We start from the raw sequence: 25773 nt of genomic DNA, 5'->3' as shown, positions 1-25773 counted from the left end.
GTTAAAGATTATTTTGTGTGTATTTTTGTGTTGTCAGATTATTTGTATTTTAAAATACATTTGATAAGCAAGTATTTGTAATGTGTAACAATATACTTTTTTAATGTATCTATGCCTTTATTTGCACATTAATCGTTTTAGCGTGTAAAAACGGAACTTTTATTTTGGGTTTGGCGATGACGTCATAAGGCTGCGCCGCTCATTCGTCTTGCTTCGGCCATAGGATTCGGCAGAAGAAAGGTTTGTGTTTTAAACTAAAGGATACGAAGTGTTTTAGTCAATGCACATCTTTAGACATTTTTTTTTTACAGTTTTTATATTAACTGCGAAGAATTTGTAACTATGAATGAATTGCGTTTTACATTAATCCCTATCATAGTCATGCTTTGTTTTGTTAAATGCCAGTCACATTACCAATAATAAACATGGCAAAAATCCAGCATATAGTATAAAATATTGAACAAATATAGACTAGAACAAATAGGAAAAGAAAATATACAGTGTAATATATAAAATAATAATACAAGAAAAAATAAAGAAAATAATTTAAACAGGAAAAAAGAACAGGTATGAGATCATCATATAAATAGCATAAAAGCTTCACATAGAGACCTAGTGCTTTGCTTTACTATTTTTCAACCCAAGTAGTAACTCAATATAATTTTTCATATCTATCTGAAATAACAAAAAGTTGGGTTTTCCTGTAGCCCATTTTTGTTTTATGTATATAGTATTTCTCCATAATCAAACAAAGATTAACAATAAAGGCCACATTTGGTGGTATTATTTGTCTATTAAAATAAAAAATACATATTTTTCAGAAAAGTAAACTTTAATACTTTATCTAAAATTAATGAACTATTTGTGTCTCAAGTCTCAATTGGTCCCCTATATCGTGAATAATAAACACTAATACGGTCACTGGCAAGTAGTGATGGGCATTCGCATTATTGGTCAAAATTGTGAACATGCAACAAGAACACAAACGTGTAATGACAACTTTTACAAACCAATTGCAAGTGTTTTTATGAAAGGGTATCTACTGAAGAGTTTTTAAGCAGGGCATGGCTGATCAGGTTATTTATGACCATCATCACTCTCTAACTCACATCTCACTAACTAGGGAGCTGAATGAGATTTAGCTTGGAATTATTTGACTTTTTGTTCTTTTTTTGTCTCATTTTATACACAGCAGTGTCCAAACACACAGAAAACTCCTGGTGAAGCAGCTGAGATCCACGTTACATACTGTTATAAAGATGGCGTTTATTAAAGAGGAGAGTGAAGACTTCAGGATTGAAGAAGTATTCACAGTGAAACAAGAAGATACCGAGGAACAAACGGGTAGGTTTCATTCTCAAAACTACAGAAAGTGGTTTTATTTGACATGGAGCGAGTCGCCTTATGTGGACAGAAATGTGAGATGATCAGACAAATACTAACCTTCAAGAGCACTCGAGAAAATCAAACTTCCAAGTTGGTCATCATTATTATGACATGTCATTCAGAAAACCAGAATAATCATACTGAAGTAGCCTAAGAGCTAATCATTAATCATTTAAGCTTCTCATTAAACACAATAGACACACTAGATGATTTTCAAATCTTAAAGGGGAACTATTATGCAAAAATTACACAACAGATGTGTGTCTACAGTGTGTGTAAACAACCAGCCTATAATTATAAAAATCCACCCAGTACTTAATCCCCATAAATAATTAACAATCTCTCCAAACGCGTGAGCCTCAGCAGTCGCCATTTCTGTTTACTCGCTGTAGCAGCTGGAGATTTACAATATCTGTGCCAAAAAACAATACGTTCTGTTGTTGGATGTACCAACAAACTTAAGAGTCTCCATAGACTCCCGGCAGCTGAGCCACTGAGGACACCGGAAGTTGTTACTCAATACGAGTTGTTTTACGGACATAAAGTTTACCAAGCAACCCCTGAACCCTCATTTGGACAGGGTCCGCTACAACAGGATTGTACTAATAGTGGATAAAACCAAGATGACATCAAGTTATAACTGTAATTTAACTAAACTATACCTGTTCTATCTCCAGCATATATGCAGCATATATTCGTTGGCTCTGTAGGCATCATTGTCCGACTCCAGTTTGAATTGAACACTGCTGACACTTTCTGACATTTTCAGGGCTCTCAATTTTTATCAAATGTTTGGATTGAGATCTGTTAGGGGAGGAGCCACCCAAATATTTGCAGCAGCCCCACCAAATTCACTCGAATTTTTGCTAGTAGTTCAATTTTGCCTATTGTTCATAATTTACCAGCACAAAATTATAACAATTGGTAAATCTGATAAAAGATCCAAAAAATCCAAATAAAATAAATAGTTTTATATATTTCTTAAATTTATCAAAAAATAAAAAGAAATTTTGCCCCAAACGAGCCAACTGAACAGCAGTGCTCAATGTACATACTCAGTCATAACAACTTGCCCTGAGCATGTATGTCAAGTTGTGTTTGTGTGTGTGTGTGTGTGTGTGTGTGTGTGTGTACACATTTGGCTTATGAATGGTGTTTTGTGTTGTGTTTGTTGCACATTTTTATGCCTTGATGACAGGGGTAGGGGGCTCCCACTTAAAGCACTGTGGCTCAAGGCCAGCAATTTTCACAGTTATGATGGATGATAGCATTCCATCCAGAGCCAAACTGTTCCTAATTTTAGTTTTGTTCAAACCCACCATGGAGAACACTCTCTCTGCATCTGCATGCGAGTGGGGAAGAACTAAAACATATTTTATGTTTAAAATATCCGTCATGAAAATGACAGCCAGTGTGTAAATTATTATATTTCAACAACGAATTAGAGTAAAAACATATAATTAAATTTAGAAGTTAATGCAAAATCTGCCTTATGGGCAGTTTACATGTTGGCATAGAATTTGTTATTTGAGTGTTGAATATTATATCTAAAAATAAATAGAAACTGAATTTAGGCTATTAGTTTGGACTCTGTTGTTAACCTAATATTATAGTAATGTGCAAGTAAGGGCTCCTATAGTGAACAGCATTAGCAGAGATAAGTTTTTAAGAAACTTTTAATTATAATTCATTCATTTAAAGACAGAGACACAATTTGTTCAGTAAACCACTATTTAATAAAAAAAAGTAATTTTATGTTTAGTTCACCCCAAATATTTATATTTTTAGTGTTCTTTGTTGTTATTTTCTTTTCATTAATCAGTAACTGGTAGTGGATTTGTTTATTAGTTCACGTTTTTGGTTATTTAGACAGCATAGGGAGTGAAGCAGAGGCCCGGAAGACTCACCCTTTTTAGTTTATTGAGAGCCAGGTAAGAACTGCTTGTGAGAACAGGTGTAGGCAGGTGTTCTCTGTTTCCCTAGTTTGCCCTACTGTTTTACTATTATTTTTCTTTATTCGTTAATATGTTTCTTGTAAAACATTTTGTGAACTATTGTGAATTGTTTTCTGGTTGTTTAAGTTGTTTTCGTTATTGAAGTAAATGAAGTCGTGGATTGGCGTCTTGAAAATAGCATCAAGTGTCTGTGACTAGGGGTGTAACGGTACACAAAAATCACGGTTCGGTACGTACCTCGGTTTTAAAGTCACGGTTCGGTACGTTTTCGATACAGCAAAAAGAAAGAAATGCCAGAGAAATTTCTTATTTGTTAAAAGAAAAAAATATTTTTAAATAACTGAGTTTTCCTACATCTTGAAACTTTCAGGTTTATAAATGGGGGTCATCTTTGAAGGATAAACAATGAACAAATAATGTTTTGGTCATCACATTAAAAATAACATTTAAATATAGATATATTTATTTATATATTATTTGAGTTTTGAAGAGCTGGAAAAAGATGTGTGAAGTACTTGAAAGCAGTTAACTATTCCAGCCAAACTGGTTACAGTTAGTGTTAGCCTACTATATTAAATCCATGGTGAATGTTGCTGGTCTGTGGACGTAAAGCAGGGGCGTAGCCAGTATTGGGCCAGGGCGGCACTGGCCCGCCCACATTACTCACTGGCCCGCCCAGGCAAGTTTGATAAAAGTACATTTTTAGTTTATTTTTATTCAAATGTATTTAAGAAAATATATTAATATATACCTGATTTATTGTTGACTGCTGTGTGTGTTTAATTCGTTTTCCGAATAAAACGGAGTGTCGAAGCAAGTTGTAGAAAGCCTCTCTCCTGAACTTTATTGGTTGCTATGGTTGCTGGGGGTTGCGACAGGAAAACTCACAGCGGCGTCGGCGCCACAATAATGGCTAAACAACTTTCTTTAATGTGCTATTTGAAAAAAGCAAGAGTTGAGGAAGAAGACACGCCACTGCCTTCAACTACCGAGTCCCAGTTCTTCAGACTCATTACCCCAGGAGAAGGCTAGTCAGGTGCTGGTGGCGGCTGCTTCTTGCTCCCTCTCTCCCGGTCAGCCCGACGCGGGTTTACCCGCCGATCTAATAGCGATATTATTATTTTAGCTTACTTTATTTTCGGGTGAACTGTCTTTGCATTGCTGACTAGCCTGAATAAAATAGACAGGTTATTGTCTAATGTCTACACTGGTTTGTCCAGCCTTTATTAAGCTCTGTTGGTTGAACATGATGATTTGCCGAATATAAAGCTGTAGCAGCTAACTGTTTTTGCAGTTTGTCGATTCATTTTTCTACTCTCTAAGGTTAATTATTAGCCTACTGAAGTCATTTTTTTCTATGAAAAACTATAGGCCCACTCACATTTTCACTGGCCCACCCAAAATAATATTTCTGCCTACGCTACTGACGTAAAGTATTACTAGTTCATTCACGGCACAATGTTTCTCCTGGTTTCCACGTCAGCGCTGTTTGATCTAGAGATCTACGGGTAATAACGGAGAAATGTGAATGCTTCTCACTAGATCTCGCAGTGCTGTTATTACTTCAGTGGCGAATTAAAATGTTTTCTTTACTGGATCTCTTAGCGCTGTGTTGTAACAGTGTCGCTTGATCGAGATCGGCTCGCGCTGCACAGATGTTGCTGGTCAAACGATCCGTGAAGCACAATATAATGAGTAGCGCAGTTTCGTTCCGCTTTCATTACGCTTGCCATTTGATGTTGCGCTACGTTGTGGTGATCGCGCCAGCGCGAATTTTGTCGGCAAGAAAAATGGTCCAAGGAATCGTTCGGTTTGTATGCGTACCGAACCGGAAGCCTTGAACCGAAACGGTTCAATACGAATACATGTACCGTTACACCCCTATCTGTGACACATTCTCATGTTCGGTCCGTACCCATTATTTGTTTTATTCAGTCTAACGAGCTATTATTTTGTTATTGGCCGGATCTGGATGATCTGAATTATCCGAATGAACTTGATTTTGCGTGGCTTCGTTTGATCTTCTGATCTGTTCACGCGTTTCGAATTTGTTGCTTCGTTGAGTCACAGTTGCTTGATGTGAATTTTGGCTCCTGTAAAGCTTGTTTCTTTTTCTCTTTCTGAACGTGTTCAAGATGGATTATGCGACCAAACTGGCTGTGATCACTCGTGAGAGCAAAGATTTTTTAACCTTCTCCACAAACATTTTCTTGCCCCTTTGAAGTCACTGTTCTGGATCAGGGCTAAATTCCATCACCCCGTGAACCTCCCTGACACCACTGGACTGAGCTGGAGAGAGGCGATCATCCGGTGTCTGGAGAGCGTTGTGCACCGTTCCAGAACACAGCCGGACCCAGAGCCCAAATCACCACCTTCGCAGACTGATCTCATGAAATGGCGTATGTATGACACGCCAATTCGTATTTCCATTTTTGGCGTGCTATCAACACGCATAATCGCTTTTCAGCGTGTTTATCAACGCCTTTGACTTAACGTTATATTACTGTATTATGTACATATAAATATATGACCTACCCCAACCCCGTCCCTAAACCTACCCGTCACTGGGGTTAATACCATTTATGAGTCTTCTCCTACCATCCTAGGAAAAGAAATATCGCTCCACAGATGTAGAATATAGATTTTGCTTCGTTTCGCTCGGACATTTAACGGCGTACACATACACGCGGAATCACTCGGACGTTTAATGGCGTAGACATACACGCAAAAGATTTCGGCGTGGACATACACGCGGATAGCTCAAAATGCGTATAGATAACACGCCACTTGAATTGAAAGTGGCGTGTATGTTTATGCAAAGTCATGATGTCATGTTGACCTTCGACTGCAGAGAAACTTGTGTGAGCCCCCAGCAGATGGAGAGCTTCCACCCGCCATGACAAGTCAGCCAGAGCCCGAGGACAAGTGGCCAGTGCGGACCATCGCCCCGGTGGAGGAGCCCCCCAGTGAGTCTGACCTGGGGTGTGAGTCTGCGACATCAGTGGCCGAGGGTATTCTGGTGGAAATAGAGACTGAAGACTGGCTGATTGACTTCAGCACTGAGGTATCCTCAATCACCTTATCCCACCCCGTTTCTCAACGTTCATTACTGTTGCTAAACAGCACAGAGACCTGCATGGACTGTGTGGTACCTTAAACCCTGTCAAGTCTCCATCTGCCTCCGTCACCGCCCTTCTCAGCCAGTACTCCAGCACTCTGTCTCGGCCCGTCGACCTGTCGGCTCCAACTTGGCTCCTCCCTCCTTCGGCTCCACCAGACACCCTCTGCCTTTTCAACTCTCCCGGGTTCCCTCGTCCCACCGGCTCCCCCTTGGTCAGTCGTCACACCACCTTCGCCACGGACTTGCGGATCTTCCGCAACGCACCATTCCTCCACACCTATGGCTGCAGCGGGCTCCTCCTTCCCTTTGGGTACGCCTCGGTCCTCCATCACACCAGCATCGCCTCAGTCCTCGGGCAGTCTGGCTCCGCCTTCGATGTTCATTGCCGCAGAATCGCCTGGGTCTACAGTGCCAGCGATATCGCTCAATTCCATCGGCTCTCCGTCTGTGGCTGTGGATCCATCGGCCTCGTCTTCGCCAGTTGTCACCCAGTTGTCGTCAGCCTCCATACCATCGTGGCTCCTCCCTCCTTTGTCGCCACTGGCAAGCTCTGGGTCTGTGCTACCTGGGACATTTCATCATCGCGTCCGGGGTCTTGTCGTCATCCTCCCATCACCATCCTTTCGCCTCATCCTGCCATCATCCTTCCTCTTCTGCCTTTCACCTTCCTTTCACCATCACCTCGTCCACCTCCAGAGCCTTTCACAGTCATGTTCATTTTGTTCTGTTTTCATTCAGTCACATGCGTTTCCTTACTAGTTTAGCGCCACTTATTAGTTGTCATGGTTACTGATATGATTAGTCACCTTAGTTCAGCTGTGTCTCCTTATTAACCTTTTTTGTACCACTACTTAAGTTCTTTTAGTCCCTCAGTTCATTGTTGGTTGTTGTCTGTGCACTAGCACACTGTTTCGTATGTTGGCTTGTTATTCTGAGTTCATAATAAATCTTACGTTCTTTTATAATCATCTTTGTCTTCTGTGAATCAAAGCGTTGCAAGGACAGCATGTAATTAAATGGAAATTACAACTTGCGGCTTTTAATGTGACTAATGCTGGAATGATTAATTTGTATACTCTGTATTACTCACAGACACATGAGCTCAAAGTTGATGTTAAACCAGTTATTGATAAAAAAAATAAAAAAAAATAAACTCTTACCGTCTTTCGTTTGCTTTTAATCTCGACTTTCCAACGAGAGAACCGACATTTTTTTCAACAAAGTTCCCGTATGTATAATTAACACTAAACAGGAGTTCGGAAGTGCAACACTAGAAAATTACACCACTTGAGCCACAGTTTAACACAAGGTGGTGTTACAGTATATGTACACAAGGATTTTAACACTGTAACACTATAAGGACTTGCAGAAAAAATTCAACACCACAGAAATTCCTGTGTACAAGTCATGGTCTATGTTGTCTAAAGGTCTAATAGCAAGAAAATAATGATGTCGATGTGACAAATGCCAAAAGCAGGTAATTTTTTACTTTAATAAGCTAATTGTCTATGCTGTGATGAGGCTTACATTCTGACTGAAATTCTTGACAAATTGAGAGGACACTTCCAATATTTTAGGCATAAATGGCAGATTTGAAAGGTGTTTTAATATCTGTTGCTTTGTGCCATTAAACTGAGGTTTTTGTCTCTTTTCACCTTAGACCTGATGCCACTGAAAGAGGAGAGTGAAGTACTGAATGAAATGAAAGAGAAAGATCAGTATGAGAAACATGATTTCATGACTGCCGGAAATTCCAAGCAGACTGAAAATACTTCTACACAAAAAAGAGTGCCAAAGACTGACCCTAACAGTTGTTTCACATGCTTTAGGTGTGATGAGAGTTTCAATCAACAGGAAGACCTTAAAGTCCACATGGTAATTCACAGAGGAGAGAAGCCTTATACCTGCAAATACTGTGGAAAAGATTTCCCTAAAAACGCATACCTTAAAAGCCACATGAGAGTTCATACTGGAGAGAAGCCTTTTACCTGCCAACAGTGTGGAAAAAGTTTTGCTCAAAAATCAACCCTTACCAGGCACATGAGAATTCATACAGAAGAGAAGCCTTACATCTGCGAACTGTGTGGAAAGAGCTTTAAGTGGAGCATAAGCCTTACCTATCATATAAACAGTCACACTGGAGTAAAGCCGTTCACATGTGATCAGTGTGGAAAAAGTTTTAGACGCAAGAAAAACCTTAGTTCCCACATGAGAGTTCACTCAAGAAAGGACTGTTTTATATGTCATGAGTGTGGAAGGAGTTTCTCTGACATAACACACCTTAACAAGCATGTAACAATTCACTCTAAAGAGAAGATTTTCAAATGCCAACATTGTGAAAAGAGATTTAGATTAAAAGTAGGCCTTAAGGTTCACATGAGAATTCACACTGGAGAGAAGCCTTACACATGTCATCACTGTGGAAAGACTTTCAGATTTAAAGAAAGTATTAAGACTCATATCAGACTTCACACTGGAGAGAATCCTTACACATGCTCTCAGTGCGGAAAGAGTTTCAAATATAAAGCAACCTTTAAAGCCCATATGAGAAGTCACACTGGAGAGAACCCATACACCTGCAAACTGTGTGGGAAGAGCTGCTCACAAAAAGGAAATCTTAAGATTCACATGAGAGTTCACTCCGGAGAGAAACCATTCAAATGCGTTCAGTGTGGAAAATCTTTCACACGCAAAGAATCCCTTGATTACCACCTAAAGATTCATTCAAAAGAGAACTGTTTTAAATGTCATCAGTGTGGAAAGAGTTTCCCAGACAGAAAAAACCTTAAGAGGCATGCAATAATTCACACAGGAGAGCAGCCTTTCACTTGCCAGCACTGTGGAAAGAGTTGCAGATTTAAAGGCAACCTTAAGAGTCACATGAGAATTCACACTGGAGAGAAGCCTTTCATCTGCCCTCAGTGTGGAAAGAGTTTCACATTTAAAGGAAACCTTGAAGTTCACATGAGAGTTCACACTGGAGAGAAGCCTTTTAGATGTCTTCAGTGCAAGAAGAGTTTCACATATCAAAAAGATCTGAAGCGTCATTCATTAATTCATTCTGGAAAGAAACTGATGTGTTCTGAGTGTGGCAAGTGGTTTAGAAAAAGGAGCAATTTCAAAAATCACCTGTGTATTCACTCTGAAGGAAGGTCATTTAAACGTGAACAGTGTAATAAAAGGTTTCGTTTGCCATCACACTTACAGATACACCTGAAAAGCCATGCAGATGTGAGACCCTATTTGTGTTCCTTTTGTGGAAAGAGTTTTAAATGGCTCAGCAATTTAAAATGTCACCAGAAAATGCGTATCTGTGTGAGATCAAGGCTACGGTCACGCCGCAGATGAAAGTGCGGCAAATATGATTTTCTGAGGCTTTTAAAAAAATTTGTCGTTTACATATGAATGCCTGACCACATCCTATGCTATAGCTTCCAATATTGAGTGATTGTGGAAGACTGACTCTAAATTCAATTGTTTGGATGCATCTCTCATGTATTTGATTCAGTTTAGTACCTTGGTATCAAAATATTAGATACAATTCTGTCTTGCTGGGAAATGCCACAATGTAAATGAAAACAAAAGGATAAACTTAGTGGAATTATGAATATTTTACTGGATTTATTTATTTATTTTTGAAAGAATGCACTGGTAAAGGTATGTTGTCAATCTGGTCTTGAATATGGCTGCTGTTTGGGGTACATCTGATTAAATCTGAGAGCGTATTCCTGCTCCGGGTGTCTAACTACTGATACTGTTACACTAATGATTCTAGGTATTTCTAGTTTATTCAGTTAGTCAAGTCAGTTTATTTACACAATACACTTTTTCAACGTAAGTTTAGGTGTCCTTTGAAAAAAAAAAAGTCTAAAGAGAGAATTCAGAACTACCATGTACACCAAAGCTCACATGAAAAAACATACCAGAAAAAGTTTTAAATATATAAACGTAAAGAGTGCTTTTGTACCTTTTTCTTGTAATTTACCATCTATGTACACAGTGCAGCATCATGAATGGTTAGGATAAATATTTACAATTGTTTAGAGCTTTTTTAATACTTTTTAAATACTTTTTTCCACGGTCCTTGGGGCCCTGAAGGGTCCCCCATTTGAGCCGCTGCAGTCGGCTGATCTTAAGCCACTTTCGCTGAAAACCGCTCTCCTGCTGGCTCTGGCATAAGTTAAGCGAGTGGGAGATTTGCAGGCGCTCTCTGTGAGCCCTTCCTGCTTGGACTTTGGGGTTGGTGACTCCAGAGTCACACTCAAGCCGAGGCATGGATATGTACCTAAAGTGCTCTCAACTCAGTTCAGAGCGCAGATTGTTACATTATCAGCTCTTCCACCCTCGGAGAACGATGGGGTGGCTAATTTGCTCTGCCCTGTCAGAGGTCAAGTCAAGTCAAATCATCTTCATTTATATAGCGCTTTTAACAATGTAGATTGTTTCAAAGCAGCTTTACAGAGATAAACATACAATTTACGGTAACAGAGATTGTTTTGGCTTTATAGCGATTTTTGAATAATTTGATTTCCAGCTAAAGTTAGTTTTGATTGATTCACTTCCAGCAAAATTATCATTTGTTATCAAATTAGGGGCCACTAAGACGACGGCGTTCTTTCTAAACAGACTTTAAACGCGAACCTGTGACTTGATGGCGTTCACATGCGTTCACATGCGCATTAAGAATTGATTCTATAGTTATATTCCTTTGAATATATGTGCGCAGGTTTGTAATTTCCCTACAAACCATGCCTAAACAAACTACTTGTCTTGCCTATACATTAGATAAAGAATTTTGTTTTATTTTATCACTTCGGGTTATGCGAACCGGATTTTCAACAACGCTTTATCTGGGATCCTCCATAGGGAGAGGATAGTTGACACTTCAGCACTGCATTGTCATCGGGTCCAGGCGAAGCTCCTTCGTCAGATCTGGATACGGCCTGGATCCGGCAGGCTGCGGTGAAACCTCGGGATAAACAAAGACACTAAAATTAGCGTAGATGCCATTCTTCTTATGATGTAACGAGTACATCTGGATTTAAGGGAAGTGTTCCCAGTTCCGGCTGACCTAATCTATGCAGCCTAACATTGAATTATAGAAGTCTATAGTGTATTATGTGTATGCTAGGTCAAAGAGATGTGTTTTTAGTCTAGCTTTGAACTGACAGAGTGTGTCTGCTTCCTGGACAATGGTTGGAAGACTGTTCCAAAGTTTTGGTGCTAAATAGGAAAAGGATCTAACGCCAGCAATCGATTTTGATATTCTAGGTATTATCAACTGGCCGGAATTTTGAGATCGCAATAGACGTGAAGGACTATAATGCGTTAAGAGCTCGCTCAAGTACTGCGGAGCTAAACCATTTAGTGCTTTGTAAGTAATCAACAATATTTTAAAATGTATACGATGTTTAATAGGGAGCCAATGCAGTGTTGTCAGAACCGGATTAATATGGTCATGTTTCCTGGTTCTGGTAAGAACTCGAGCTGCTGCGTTTTGAACTAGCTGTAGTTTGTTTATTAAGCGTGCAGGGCAACCACCCAGTAGAGCATTACAATAATTTAGTCTTGATGTCATGAACGCATGAACTAATTGTTCTGCATTTGTTAATGAGAGCATATGGCGTAATTTAGATATATTTTTAAGATGGAAAAATGCAGTTTTACAGATACTAGACACGTGACTTTCAAATGAAAGATTGGTATCAAAGAGCACACCCAGGTTCCTAACCGACGACTAAGACTTAACAGAGCAGCCATCAAGTGTTAGACAGTATTCTAGGTTATTACGTGTGGAAGTTTTTTGTCCAATAATTAGAATCTCTGTTTTTTCAGAATTTAGTAGTAGGAAATTACTAGTCATCCAATTTTTTTTCATCAGCTATGCATTCCGTTAATTTTGTGAATTGGTAAGTTTCGTTAGGTTTTGAAGAAATATACAGCTGAGTATCTAGGGCTGACTTCTAATAGTCGAGGATTCGACGATTCGATTCGGAGAGGTCTGATTCGACTATGAACCTCATAGTCGAATAGTAGGCACGTGTTATGAGGGGTGTGACGTTATTATATAACCGTGAGACCGACGGTTATAGTTGAACACCGTCATTAGAACTCTATAACCGCCAAAACCGTGCTATTAAAATATTTTTTACAAACATTTTTTATCATAGAGAATGTTTAAATACTAATATCATCTTACGAGGGAAACGGAGGCGGAGTTAGTGCCAGTGGTGCGATCGGACTCGGAGGCTGCCCTTCTTATACTGTCTATGGAGGCTGCTACTGCTGGTGCACCTTTACCGATAAGAGTGCGCGCTGACACGGAGTAAAGCCAAACATTCTCTCTGGTAAAGCCTTGTTTATACTCGACGCGTCCGCACGAGCGCGAAGGTGCGGACGGCAAAAAAATGACGCGTTGGGTGCGCAAGACCGGCAAGACCCCATTTCGCTTGGCTGTGTGCACGGCTTTTTTTGTAACAGCGCGCGCGACGCCGCATCCGAGGATGAACGACTACGTCTCACCGCACCGGCACGCAGTTTGCGCGTCTAAATTGCAAAGTTCATTGCAAAGTTTTTTTGTTAAGGTTTTGTTTACTGTGTGTGATTTATTTAAAACAAAGCACGTTCATTGCAACGTTTTTTGTGTGTTAAGGATTCATTTAATGGAAAGCACATTCACTTCTAGTTGTCTTGCTGTTCATTTTAAATAAACGTAGAGTGAGTTGTCCTATAACAGACGAACAGTTATTCAACCGAACGTCTAGCTGCTATCTAAAAAAAAAAAAAAAAAGGTCGACTATCAGTCGACTACGGCAAAATCTAACGAATCAGATTCGACTATGAAAATCCTTAGTCGAAAACAGCCCAGTATCATCGGCATAACAGTGAAAACTAATTCCATGTTTCCTAATGATATCTCCTAATGTTAGCATGTACAGAGTGAACAGCAACGGTCCTAGTACTGAGCCTTGTGGTACGCCATACTGAACTTGTGATCGATAAGACATCTCTTCATTTCTTGCTACAAACTGATAATGGTCAGATAAGTATGATTTAAACCATGCTAATGCAATTCCACTAATGCGAACATAATTTTCGAGTCTATTTAAAAGAATGTTGTGGTCAATAGTATCAAACGCAGCACTAAGATCAAGTAACACTAATAGAGAGATACAACCGCGATCGGATGATAAGAGCATATCATTTGTAACTCTAATGAGAGCTGTCTCGGTACTATGGTACGGTCTGAATGCTGACTGATAATCCTCACAGATATCATTTCTTTCAAGAAAGGAACACAGTTGTGAGGATCTTTATAGCACAGTCTGCTATAAAGGTCTAAAAATTAACCTGGAGCATTCTGCGCCTTTCAGGCAATCAGAACAGCTCTTTGTTGGCTTCGGTGGCCGCACCAAGGGGTCTCCGGTCATGAAGCAGAGACTATCTAGATGGATAGTGGATGCCATCTCTCTAGCATACGCGTTGGTGGGTCAGGTTTGCCCCATAGGCACTAAAGCTCACTCCACAAGAGGCATGGCCTCTTCGTGGGCCTGGTCTTCTGGGGTACCAATTCAATGTGCGGCTGCCAGCTGCCTCCTCGCCGTCCACATTTGTGAGATTTTATAACATGGAGGTTCCTTGCTTGCAGGCTCGAGTCCTCTCAATAGGATAATTAGAGCTGACGGTGTCCGGTCTTATCAGTCTAACATACTACTGTCCATAAGCACAATTGTCCCCTTATTCATGAAACCCAACTCAGATCTTGTTTCTGTGAGCCTCGGGGTGCTCCCTATGCTCCAGTTTATGCAGCCAGTTGCTAATAGCGTGGCGTGTTACATTGCGTCCCCACTGCGTATTAGCTACGCAATACAAAGTGACCGTTCTCGAAAGGGAACATACTTGGTTACTAACGTAACCTTGGTTCCCTGAGAGTAGGGAACGAGTATTGCCTAGCCTGCCGCACTATTGCAATCTGTCAGGGTTTGTCGCTTCAGTCGAATCGAACCTGCTATAATGGCGAATTATGGGCTCTCTTATAGCCATAAGCCCCGCCCATTCTGGCGGGCTCTGACGTGCTCTGGCGCACAGTCGCTTGATTGGTTTGCGTGTCAGAGGCGCTTCGCCTGAGGGTGTGCAGTTGCTGCAGCACAGCCAATGGGCGAGGCTAGACGCTCTGCTGTGCTCGCTGTGTAGCTGCACTGCGTTTTAAATATAGGCTTCAATATTTCTAGAGGAAAGGAGTTTCCTCACTGCGTTTTAGCTACGCAATACTCGTTCCCTACTCTCGGGGAACCAAGGTTACGTTAGTAACCAAGTACGTTCACCTTTTACCTCTGTTATTGTGTCATTGTTTGATCAGTTTTCAGGTTTGAATTGGCCCAAACATGGCTATCGGTGCTGAACAGTTTGGCCACATGAAATGGACAGATCCAAAAAAAGCAACAAAAGACCTCTTGGTGGCTGTCTTTGGAAGAGCAACATTGGCAACACACTGCCACACAGTTAAAAGTTCCAATGCCTTCAAAGAAAAAGAAGCAAAGCCACAACTGGAGGCTCAAACAGTGTCTGACATAATTAGTGAGTAATTTATTTTCCTGAAAAGTTGTGGCAGGATTGGCATATTTTAAAGGGGTCATACACAGTAACTTCTGGTCTTTGGAATAAACTCCCTGTGAGTTAAAATCAACTCAATCTGAGTGTAGATGCGTGACCATCAAATAAACTCCAGTGCAGAGTTAAAATATCTCTCCTCTTAGAGTTGAATTTTTTAACACTTTCAGAGTTAAAATTGAACTCTTTCTGGAGTTAAAATACTAATCCTACGAAGAGTAATTGTAACTGTAAAATGTATTTATAATATGAACTTGTTAACAGTGTTAAAAATCAACAGTTAAAAAATATTGAATTTAACACTTCTTAGAGTTAACATTTATTTAACACAATATAATGTTGTGAAAATGATACACTGAACACCATACTCTCAACTCATTGCTTTTATTTGAGCAAATTCATACATTAGGTTTAGAAATTCCATGTATGGACACACTTTAAAATAATTGCTGTCATAAAATACTGTAAAATCTAACAGCAAAACATTTACATTTATGTAGCTAAAAGAGTGGTAACTAAACATTTTAAAATTGTATAAAACATTGTCAACACATCACTGCATTATATAAAATCAAGCCTGCAGGATTATAATTAAAAAAAACTGTAGTGCATCAGGATTGTGTAACCTGAGGTAGAGACTTATACATCAGATGAAGTAACAAGGAACAACTTAACAGTGAACTCATTTAAATTAAATAAAAAAACATAATACAACTCTCTGATACAACATAAAATTTGACATTTTATGTCACACCCATATGACATTTGGGCATCAAACTTGAAAAGCATGGAAGTGATCATAGAAACACGTTTCATGCTCAATCAAAACAAAAAACACTTTACCGTTGTGTTAAATGATTGAGGTTATTTTACGATTATTCAACTAATTAATTGCTTAAATAAATGACTATAGTTGACTAGAAAAATCTTTAGTCGGGGGCAACTCTAATTAGCTAATAAACTAATAAAATAAAGATTAAAGGGCAATCAGAATGCCAAATATTGACTGGACAAGAGGAGAAGCTGGGGATGGTGGAGGGTATTTAGCTCCTGAGAAATGCGATAGCTGCTGATAATACTGAAGGAGCTTATATATGTATACAGTGATAGGCGTTGTATTCCTATATGTAGATGTGTATCAGTTGAGAGTCGACTGATCCGAGCTTGACTAACTGACGCTGTGCTTAATGTGTGATGGCCACAAAATTCACACCACAAGACTGAACAATGCCTTCATTCTGGGGGAAGAAATTGTTTGTTTTTTTACCATCGAAGAAAAAGATGAATTGGATGAGTCAGATTCTGCACATCCTACTAGAGAAGAAGAAACAGGTAAGACGCTTATAATCTCATACATTAAAATAATAAAAAGATTTTTCATGATCAATTTTAAGGTATAATATGTAAGACAAATAACACACAACAATTTTATAACTGAGAAATATGACTCATTGGGACTCTTTGCACTTCCACAATTTAATTTACTTTTATATATATATATATAATTTTTTTTAAATAATTTAAAAAAAATGATGCTAACAAAAATATTTCTTTGAAAAAATGACTTTCAATATAACGTAAAGTATGGTGATATAATGGTATGGTTTAATAATAATACAATTAATAATAATAATTAAATAGGCTAGGCCTATATATAGCCTACACACACACAATAGGTTCAAGGGTTAGTTCACCCAAAAATGAAAATTCTGTCAGTAATTACTCACCCTCATGTTGTTCCAACCCCGTAAGACTTTCGTTCATCTTTGAAACACTAATTAAAATATTTTTTGATTAAATCTGAGAGCTGGATCACTCCTCCATAGGCTTAGTGTAACAGCGCAGCGCTTCTGTGTTATAGGGAAAAGTGGGGTGAGTTGTGCCAGTTTTTACTCAAAGTAACTTTAAAGTGAGGCCATGACAGTAATGCCTTCAACTTAAGGATGTACATATATTTCAGGATGTGGTGCATCCCTGAGAACAATAACTTTGGATCTGAAATAAATTGTTTCAGAAATATAGCTTTTGGGAAAAAAAGTGGTCTCGTGGCACAACTTGCCCCTGGTGTGGGGTAAGTTGTGCCTTTGGGGAATAGATTGGGGTAAATTGTGCCAGTGATTTCTGAAGTAAAACAACATTTTAATGTTATGAACTGTAATGCTATATGAAAGGAAGACAAATTCAACACAAAATTACTCATTTAAGGTTTATTTAGATATTGTCACCCTATTAAACTGTTGGAATAAATCATATTTTGTAGTTTTTGGGAAAACACAAACAACTTAAATACACAATATATGATATTTGTGAATCATTTCAGGCAAAAAGGCTTTGGCAATAGATGCCTGTTGACATACATAGAATGCTTTCTGTCAATTATGTAACATGAATAAAGTGACTAGGCTAATTTCTAAACATCTTCTTGTGACTTAGGCCACTTATAAACTTAAACTTAATAAAACTTCTCTTTAATAACATAGTGCAAACTCAAAACTGAAATCAGTGTTAGCTAAATTAAACAAATGACAGGTAGGCCTAAGTCAAACACCGATGAGGCATGCCCATCTCCTCACTTCTCCAGATTATCCCCTGTGAGTATGAAGGTCTAGGTGGTCTGGATCTGGCCTACTACTTAACATCCCACTTGTCAATGCTGCAGGGGAATATAAACTTCTGCTCCCTTCTGGCTGTACCACCAAGTTTTTGGGGTGTGGGTAGTTTCTTGAGCACATCGCCTACGGATGACTCCTTCATCGTTTTCTTTAAATGTAAAGATGGACTTTCCATCCACAGACTTCTTACAACTTTGCCTTAGAAACTTTGTGCTGATGTCTGCACCCTCAACCTTCTCCACCAATCCAACGTAGTTATAGGATTTGGTTTTACCAGCAAAGCGCACAATGACAAAGTCACCAGCAGACAGATCCTTGTCACCATCATCATTATGGACATCTGAACTATCACAATCAGTGGTGTCGTTAAGTGGAATGGAGATGTCACTCTCTTCTGAGCTACTGTAGACAAGTCACTTTCTTTTTGGGTTTGGTTGGTTTGGACACTTTCAGAGCCCCTCTCTTCTTATTTTCATTCATTTTCTGTTTTTCAGCCCTTTTATTTTCTCTGTTGTGTGTGTTCTCCAGGTCATCTTCTGCTTCATCGTCAGTGGTGTCATCAAGTGGAAGGCCCATGGTGCTTTCTTCTGAGCTACTGTGCACAACTTTTTTCTTTATGATTTTGGTTTGATTTGAGCCATTCAGAGCCCATTTCTTCTGTCTTTCATTCTTTTTCTTTTCCTTTTCAGCCTTTTTATCTTGTTTTTCTTTGTGTGCCTTCTCCAGCTCCATCTTCTCAGGTGTGTCGGTCACGATTCTTGTTTTTACTTTCTTTCTCATCGTTCTGGGCCTTCTTGCTGTGGAGGGTGAGCATAACGACGCCATTTTCTTTATCAGTTGTCACTGCCTTCAGTGAGATTCATGGTTGTCCAGAATGAGCAGGACTGGGTGATCAATGGAGCAGTTGGTGTGGCGGATGAAGTACTCCAGGAAGATGGTGAAGGCTTCTTCATTCATCCATCCAGACTTTGTAGAATGACCTATGGATCCTGTAGGTGATCCATTCATGAAGGATTCTTTGAAACGAACACGAGGGAAAATAAACATGGCTGGGATTGCATTTCCAGTGGCGTTTACTGCACAGGCCACAGTGACGAGCTCTCCTCTTTCAGCTGATGTAACTGAACCCACTTGTTTCTTCCCTTTCTCTGTGACAATCTGCTTGGGTGTCTGCACTGTAGTCACACTAGTTTCGTCCATGTTGTACATCATGTGTGGAGGGAAGTTATACCTGAAATGAGATTATGGAGGTGGTTATGTGTGTAAATGTCAATTCTGCAACTCAGGGCAGAAGACCCTATAGAGATGTGCCCTCTTTCCTTCCCTGGCTGCCAGAGAGAGAGAGAGAGAGAGAGAGAGAGAGAGAGAGAGAGAGAGAGAGAGAGAGAGAGAGAGAGAGAGAGAGAGAGAGAGAGAGAGAGAGAGAGAGAGAGAGAGAGAGAGAGAGAGAGAGAGAGAGAGAGAGAGAGAGAGAGAGAGAGAGAGAGAGAGAGAGAGAGAATATGTGATCCTATGATTGATGATTACCTGTCCATCCCTTTAGAGAGGTTATCAAAAAACTCCCCCACGTTGTGTCTATTAAAGGCAGTAGCTCTACCAAGAGAGGTTGCTTCAGGAGTGCGGCATGACAAGTGGTGGCGTGCTTTAAAGGCTGTGAACCAATCAGGTCCTAGAAAAGGTTAATAGATTATTAGCATGAAGGGTATCTCTTTATTTATCCCTAATTGAACCATTTCAGTTTAAATTCAGATTTTACATTAGGCAAAGTTATATGCTCTAAATAAGTATGCTTCTCTTTAGGATGTGCATGGTGATAACTGATAATGAACATGTCCTGTGAAAATAATGATCAATGTTCCTTATAACTTTTCCTTAATAAATGCACACTTAACCTAACCTGCTTTTTTCTCTCTGATCCAGCTGGCAGGGATATGAATGCCATTTCTTCGTGCATACTCAAAAGCCAGCTGACAGCATTTCATGGCACTTATGCCGTGAAACATTGCTGTTAGTGCCTTTATATGGTCTGCCAGCTCTGTCTCCATGTATTCTTTGAAGACTTGGTTGGCTAGTCCTGTTCTCTTATACCCTGTCTTTGTTACTTCTCCTATCTTTTTCTTCTCCATGAATCTTTTCAAGGTCATCCTGCAGATCTTCCTCTCCCCTGCCACCTGACGTATGGTCTTTCCCTGTTGCACCTCTTTTACTGATCTGTCCAACTCCACAAAAGGAGTTAAAGCCCTGTCTGTCTTCCGTTTATAAGTGCGTGGCATGATGGGTTTAGGTCTAAAATTAAGAATGTCACATAGTTTAAGTGGTAAAATATAAGAGTACAATGTACAATTACAAATGAATAATATGTTGAAAATAATCATAAGTGAGGGTGAGTTGTGCCACTGGCACAACTTAACCCAGGCCTTTTGGCACAAATCACCCCAGACCCACAAGTTTGAAAAACTAGCATGATCCAGCAGTTAAGAGCTAACATCAAGCTAACTCTATAGACTCATTGTGTAGCCTGTTAAAGCACTAAAACATGTGTAAAATGTTTTCAAACCTATTTGTTCATACACCACAATCAAAAAACCTTAATCATAGAAAATTTACTTTGAAAGGAATAAAACTGTTTTTTGAGCTAAAATGTGCTTACCTCTCATGCCATGTGTCTCTCTTCTTTGGAGGATGAGTAAAATGGATGGCTTTTCAAAATGATGTGGTCACATAACCAATCTCTTCTATGGTTTTCCAGAAACAAGGGGTGGATCTACTTCCCCCCTGGCAAAAATCACCCCACTCTCCCCCTACGTCACACACAACACCAGCGTCGGCCAATAGTGAGCCTACATTCTGATGTACAACACAGAAGCGCTGCGCTGTTACACTACGTGAACTCACTTAGAGGCCCACAGAGAAGAAAATGAATAGTTGAATAAAGTCATGTTGTTGTTTTTTGCGCACAAAAAGTATTCTCGTCGCTTGATAAACTTAAAGTTGAGCCACTGTAGTCACTTGGACTATTTCAACGATGTTTTACTAACTTTTCTGGGCTGGCAAGTTTCAATAACATATAAGCTTATGGACAAGGGCGTAGGTTTAGGGGGGGACGCTAGGTACTAGTCACAATCAATATTTTGAGATGACAAATTTGTCCCCACCAATATTTAGCAAGCTCCTTTGAACTGCTATTTTGATATTTGCGCTGCATTTGGATCTTTGCGCTGCTATTTGGATCGATTCCAACGGCCAGGACGATGACAGTACAAGATACGCCGTAATTTGATTGGCGGCGGGGTATCTGACAGGCAGGCTACACGCGCGGGCCGGGACTACTTTTTGTGCTTGCACTCACTGGCAGCGAGCGGGTGGTGTGTGCGTGTGTGTGTGTGTGCGTGACGACGCCAACGGTAAGTTACCAGGGCTGTCTCTCTGCCTGCAATATACAAAGGCCAGAGTAAAACATTTTAATATTCCGTTTTTTTTGCCCCTTTTTGTACTTTGTAGATCAGCTATGTCACCCAAGAAGAAGAAAGGGGACATACGAAGCTTTTTCATAAAGCAGAGTGTAAGTAGGCAAAAATAACTAGCCACACAAATAACTAGCAGTAGTAGTGACTGACCAGGCTTTCAAATGCAGATTCTACTGTGGAAAATAGTATTAACTGGTGATCCTGGTTACCCAGGATATTGTTACAGTTAAACCTAGCTTCTGCAATCTTTCAAGGTTAGGAGCATTAATCACTCATAAGACTCATAGAAGTCGCGCTATCATGATAGAATGCTACGTTAGCAAGTCACTGAATGTTAATTAGCCTACCTTAACTTAGAATCTTGCCGTCATAAACAGTGGATCATCTGAGACATTTTTCGTTTCTACATTCTGTTTATGTAATGTATTTGTGAGTGTAGCCTACTTGCTAGACACATGTGCTGGAAAAACATGTTGGCAATGTTAAAAAGGCAAAAGTTAACACTGTTGGTTATTCAAATATAATGAATCATAATTTGATTGATAATATCCAAATTCCAAATAATAATAATTTATGTTAAATAAAATGTTTGGTTGTTCAGCATTACACAGTCTCAGGTGTTTATTTTTTGAGAGTGCATTTTTGAGATTATACAGTTATACTAGCTCTTTATTGACAGTATACAGGATAGTGTATCGGGGTCAGGATCAAATATAATGAGATGAAGTAGATTCACTTCTGTATTGTGATATTCTGTATTGCCAGCAGTCTGAAATGACAAAGGAAATCGCCATTAAAGCAATGTTACTTATCTTACAACAAAATAAATCCCGGGGGAGGGAGGGGGGGTGTCCCCACCAAAGCTGAGACCAAACCTACGCCCATGCTTATGGAGGAGTGAGACAGCTCTCAGATTTAATCAAAAATATCTTAATTTGTGTTCCGAAGATGAACGAAAGTCTTACGTAGTTGGAAAAACATGAGGGTGAGAAATTACTTAAAATTTTTGGGTGAACTAACCCTTTAATATACTCAAAGTTGATTATAATATACACCAGTTGCTTCCTGATCGATTTCTCCTGTCTGCCTTCCTGCCTGCTGTGAGTCTGTTTGCGTCGAGGCTGTAAGCCTCGTATTAGCTTCGTATTTATTTCTGTTTTGAACCATCATTTACTTTAATTTCTAGTTGTTTATATTACTAAATACATTTTGCCCACCATCTCAGATTAACCTTACATCGCTAGCTTCTGTTATTGTTAGCACAACACGCTAGTAACTCGCTAGCCTGTTAACGCGCCACCTGTGCGCTCATTTATTTATTTATTTTCTCTCGCGCACCCGCGCATTTCATAAAAGCCCAGGTAAGTAAGAATCAGTCAACAAACACGGTGAGTAATGTCTTGTCCTGTTATTGTCACCTGTGTCACATGTCATATGTTTAATATAGCCTTCTCCGATGGCAATATAGGATTTATATGTGATAAATGCAAGGAGACAGTCAGGCTGACGGAGAAGATTTCAGAACTAGAGACACGCATCCAAACTTTAATTGAGGATGGTAAGAATGCTAGATCTTTAGATATTGTTTTGGATGTGCCTAGCATAGTGAACTCTTTACATGATTCTGTTCCGGCTGAAGTAGAGCCCGTGCAGCAGGGCAGATGGGTGACGGTTAGGGATCGTTCTAGTCGCGGATCAAAGAACCACTCTTCCGTTCCGATTCCCATAACAAACCGATTTGCCCCACTCAGTAAAACACCCACTGAGAATTCTGTTGATTGTGCCCTGGTAATTGGTGATTAGATCACACGGAACGTGAAAATAGAGACACCAGCCACCATAGTCACATGTTTGCCGGGAGCCAGAGCGCCTGACATCAAAGCAAATTTAAAAGTGCTGGCTAATGCTAATCGTAAATTCTCTAAGATCATTATTCATGTCGGCACAAATGATGTTCGACTCCGCCAGTTGGAGATCACCAAAATGATTATTAAAGAGGTGTGTGAACTCGCAAGTACGATGTCAGGCACTGTAATTTGCTCTGACCCCCTTCCTGTACGCAGGAGTGATGAGATAGTTAGCAGATTGGCCTCACTGAATCGCTGGTTGTCTGAGTGGTGTCCGCATAATAATGTAGAATTCATAGACAATTGGAAAAGTTTTTGGGGCAGACCTGACCTGTTGAAAAGAGATGGTATCCATCCCTCCTGGGGTGGTGCTGCTCTTCTCTCTAGTAATTTGGCTCATAGTCTTAGAGATAAAACATGACAATCTGGGGCTCAGGTCAGGAAGCAGACAGACTGGCTAAACTGACCGTCTACTAGCGGCCTCACGTCACCAAGGTCAGATAAATCCCATCACATAGAGCATCTTTCACCTAGATATCATCATATAGAGACTGTGTCTGTTCCCCGAATTTGGAAATCCAAAAAACATCAGGTTAAAAATTTAAAGCTATAGTCTACGATGTTCAAAATCGGTCGAGAAAGCCTGAGACGGTTGGGAAGTTTTAAAAAAACTCATCCTGCCCCTCCACACACACACCCCTCCCCTCTGTGCTACCTGATCCCTCCCACCGGGAAACAACCTGAACAACGTCACTCAGTCAAGCTATAGACAGGTCAAAATTCGCACTTACCGGTCAGTATCTGATGAAAAAATGGGGGGCTAGTGGGGCTTTGAATCCCGTCTTCATTGGAGTAGATGAAACTGGTCCTCTCTCATAGCTGAAAGCAGTGAACACATAAAGCCTTGAAGTAATTAACACTTACAATTATGACTGATTGACATCATTTACTTTCACAACATTGCTTAGTCGCTTCAATCTAATGACCTTGCTAATGATACATCATATGTAAAATTGCCTTTCGACACTTGACCTTAGTTGCTTCATCAACAATTCAATGTCACGTTTGAGTTCACGTCAACGCAAGATTAGCAACACATGAACTGTTCTAAACTCCCCACCACCATTAGTATAATACTACTAGTATTGCTAAGGTTTTGAGTAATTGTTATAGCAGCACACAGCGCATCTTGTTCAAATTCCGATCGGCTCGAACAGAAACCCGCTAGGCCTACTGAAATATATTCAAGCACTTCAAGAAATATAATTACTTTGACGCGTGATAGGCGATGCTAAACGGCTAACATTCCAATGCCGACCGGCAGCATGAGCATGTTGTCAGACTGATAAAAAGCTATTTATGTAACACGTCACACCATAAAAGTATAAATAAATGTTTACCTGCTCAACAAAAAGTCAGCCGTGTCAGCGTCGGTTTTCAGTCCCAGATCTCCCTGAAGCTTCCTCCATTGGTCAATGGTGAACCCTATATTTATCCTACTTAGAGTCCGGCGTTCTTCACATTTTTTTTTTAATCTCTGCTCTTTCCTCTACAGACTTTCTCTTTCGTCCAAACATTACAGTAGGGGCAAGCAGGGGCCGCTTGCTGCTGTCGTTTATTTTTTTATCCATTGCTTTATCCATTGCTGATCTGATGCTACTTAGCTAGCTACCATAGACTGTCAGCTGCTTGCTCGCACAATTTCATGTCGGGGGGCGGGGTCGGGTGCGGTGGGGTGGAGATGCGAGCGCCAGGCGGAGTTTCAAGTGGAGCTGGTGATTGGATGAGAGCAGTTGACCAATGTAAGCTGTCCGGCCGGACAGCTTACATTGGTCAACTTCTCTGCAGCTGTACACCCAATAGAGTGAATTAATTTTTTTCATTATTTTTTCTCTTCATATTGTTAGGATTGTACTGTAGAACCATAACCAGCATCTAAACGAGGTTATTAATAATGAACAATCTTTGAAATCGTAGACCATAGCTTTAATTGATGTTCAACAAATAAAAAACAGATATAATACAGATGAGCAAATGATAAAGCTTGGGTTGCTGAATATTCGATCCCTTACTTCAAAATCTCTCATAGTTAATGATGTGATTTCAGATTATAATCTAGATGTGCTTTGTTTGACAGAAACCTGGCTAAAACCAAACGATTACATTATTTTAAATAAGTCAACCCCACAAGATTACAGTTATAAACATGAACCTCGTCTGAAAGGCAAAAAGGGAGGTGTTGCTGTAATTTATAGTAATATTTTCAAAACCACTAAGAAATCTAGTTTTAAATATACTTCTTTTGAAGTATTGGTGCTTAATGTAAAAATATATAGTCTAAACGATAAATCACATTTGAGAATTCTGCTGGCTACTGTATACAGGCCTGAGAATTCTGCTGGCTACTGTATACAGGCCACCAGGGCACCATAAAGATTTTATCAAAGAATTTGCGGACTTTCTATCAGAATTAGTATTGGCTGCAGATAAAGTACTAATTGTTGGTGATTTTAATATACATGTAGATAATGAAAAAGATGCATTGGGATTGGGATTTAAAGACATTGTAAACTCAATTGGAGTTAGACAACACGTGTCAGGACCTACTCATTGTCGTAATCATACTCTAGATCTAATATTATCACATGGAATAGATGTTGATGCCGTTGAAATTCTGCAGCAGAGCGATGACATCTCAGATCATTATCTAGTCTCATGTAAATTACATTTAGCCAAGGCTGCAAAGCCGACTCCGTGTTATAAATATGTTAGATC

At 39.7% G+C, this 25773-nt stretch overlaps 1 protein-coding gene across 1 annotated transcript; it reads left to right on the top strand.

Annotated features, from left to right (window-relative positions):
* Window positions 1-201: 201 nt before the first annotated feature.
* Window positions 202-10066, top strand: LOC130092461 (gastrula zinc finger protein XlCGF57.1-like). The gene is made up of 3 exons (XM_056260317.1): window positions 202-240; window positions 1193-1344; window positions 8123-10066. The coding sequence occupies exons 2-3, from the start codon at window positions 1260-1262 to the stop codon at window positions 9808-9810; spliced, it is 1773 nt and encodes a 590-aa protein (XP_056116292.1). The 5' UTR covers window positions 202-240; window positions 1193-1259; the 3' UTR covers window positions 9811-10066.
* Window positions 10067-25773: the final 15707 nt, after the last annotated feature.

Source organism: Rhinichthys klamathensis, unplaced genomic scaffold, assembly GCF_029890125.1.
Source record: "Rhinichthys klamathensis goyatoka isolate OS25496 unplaced genomic scaffold, OSU_Roscu_1.1 h1tg000176l_1, whole genome shotgun sequence".
NCBI lineage: Eukaryota > Metazoa > Chordata > Actinopteri > Cypriniformes > Leuciscidae > Rhinichthys > Rhinichthys klamathensis.
Note: the sequence above shows the minus strand (reverse complement) of the source record. Positions and strands in the feature narration are given on the sequence as shown.

What these genes read in the sequence shown, in the direction of transcription:
- LOC130092461 (XM_056260317.1), top strand. Translation starts at nt 1,260, where the DNA reads ATGGCGTTTATTAAAGAGGAGAGTGAAGACTTCAGGATTGAAGAAGTA. An exon ending in AGATACCGAGGAACAAACGG is followed by an intron (nt 1,345 to 8,122) that starts GTAGGTTTCATT and finishes TTTTCACCTTAG; the next exon opens with ACCTGATGCCACTGAAAGAG.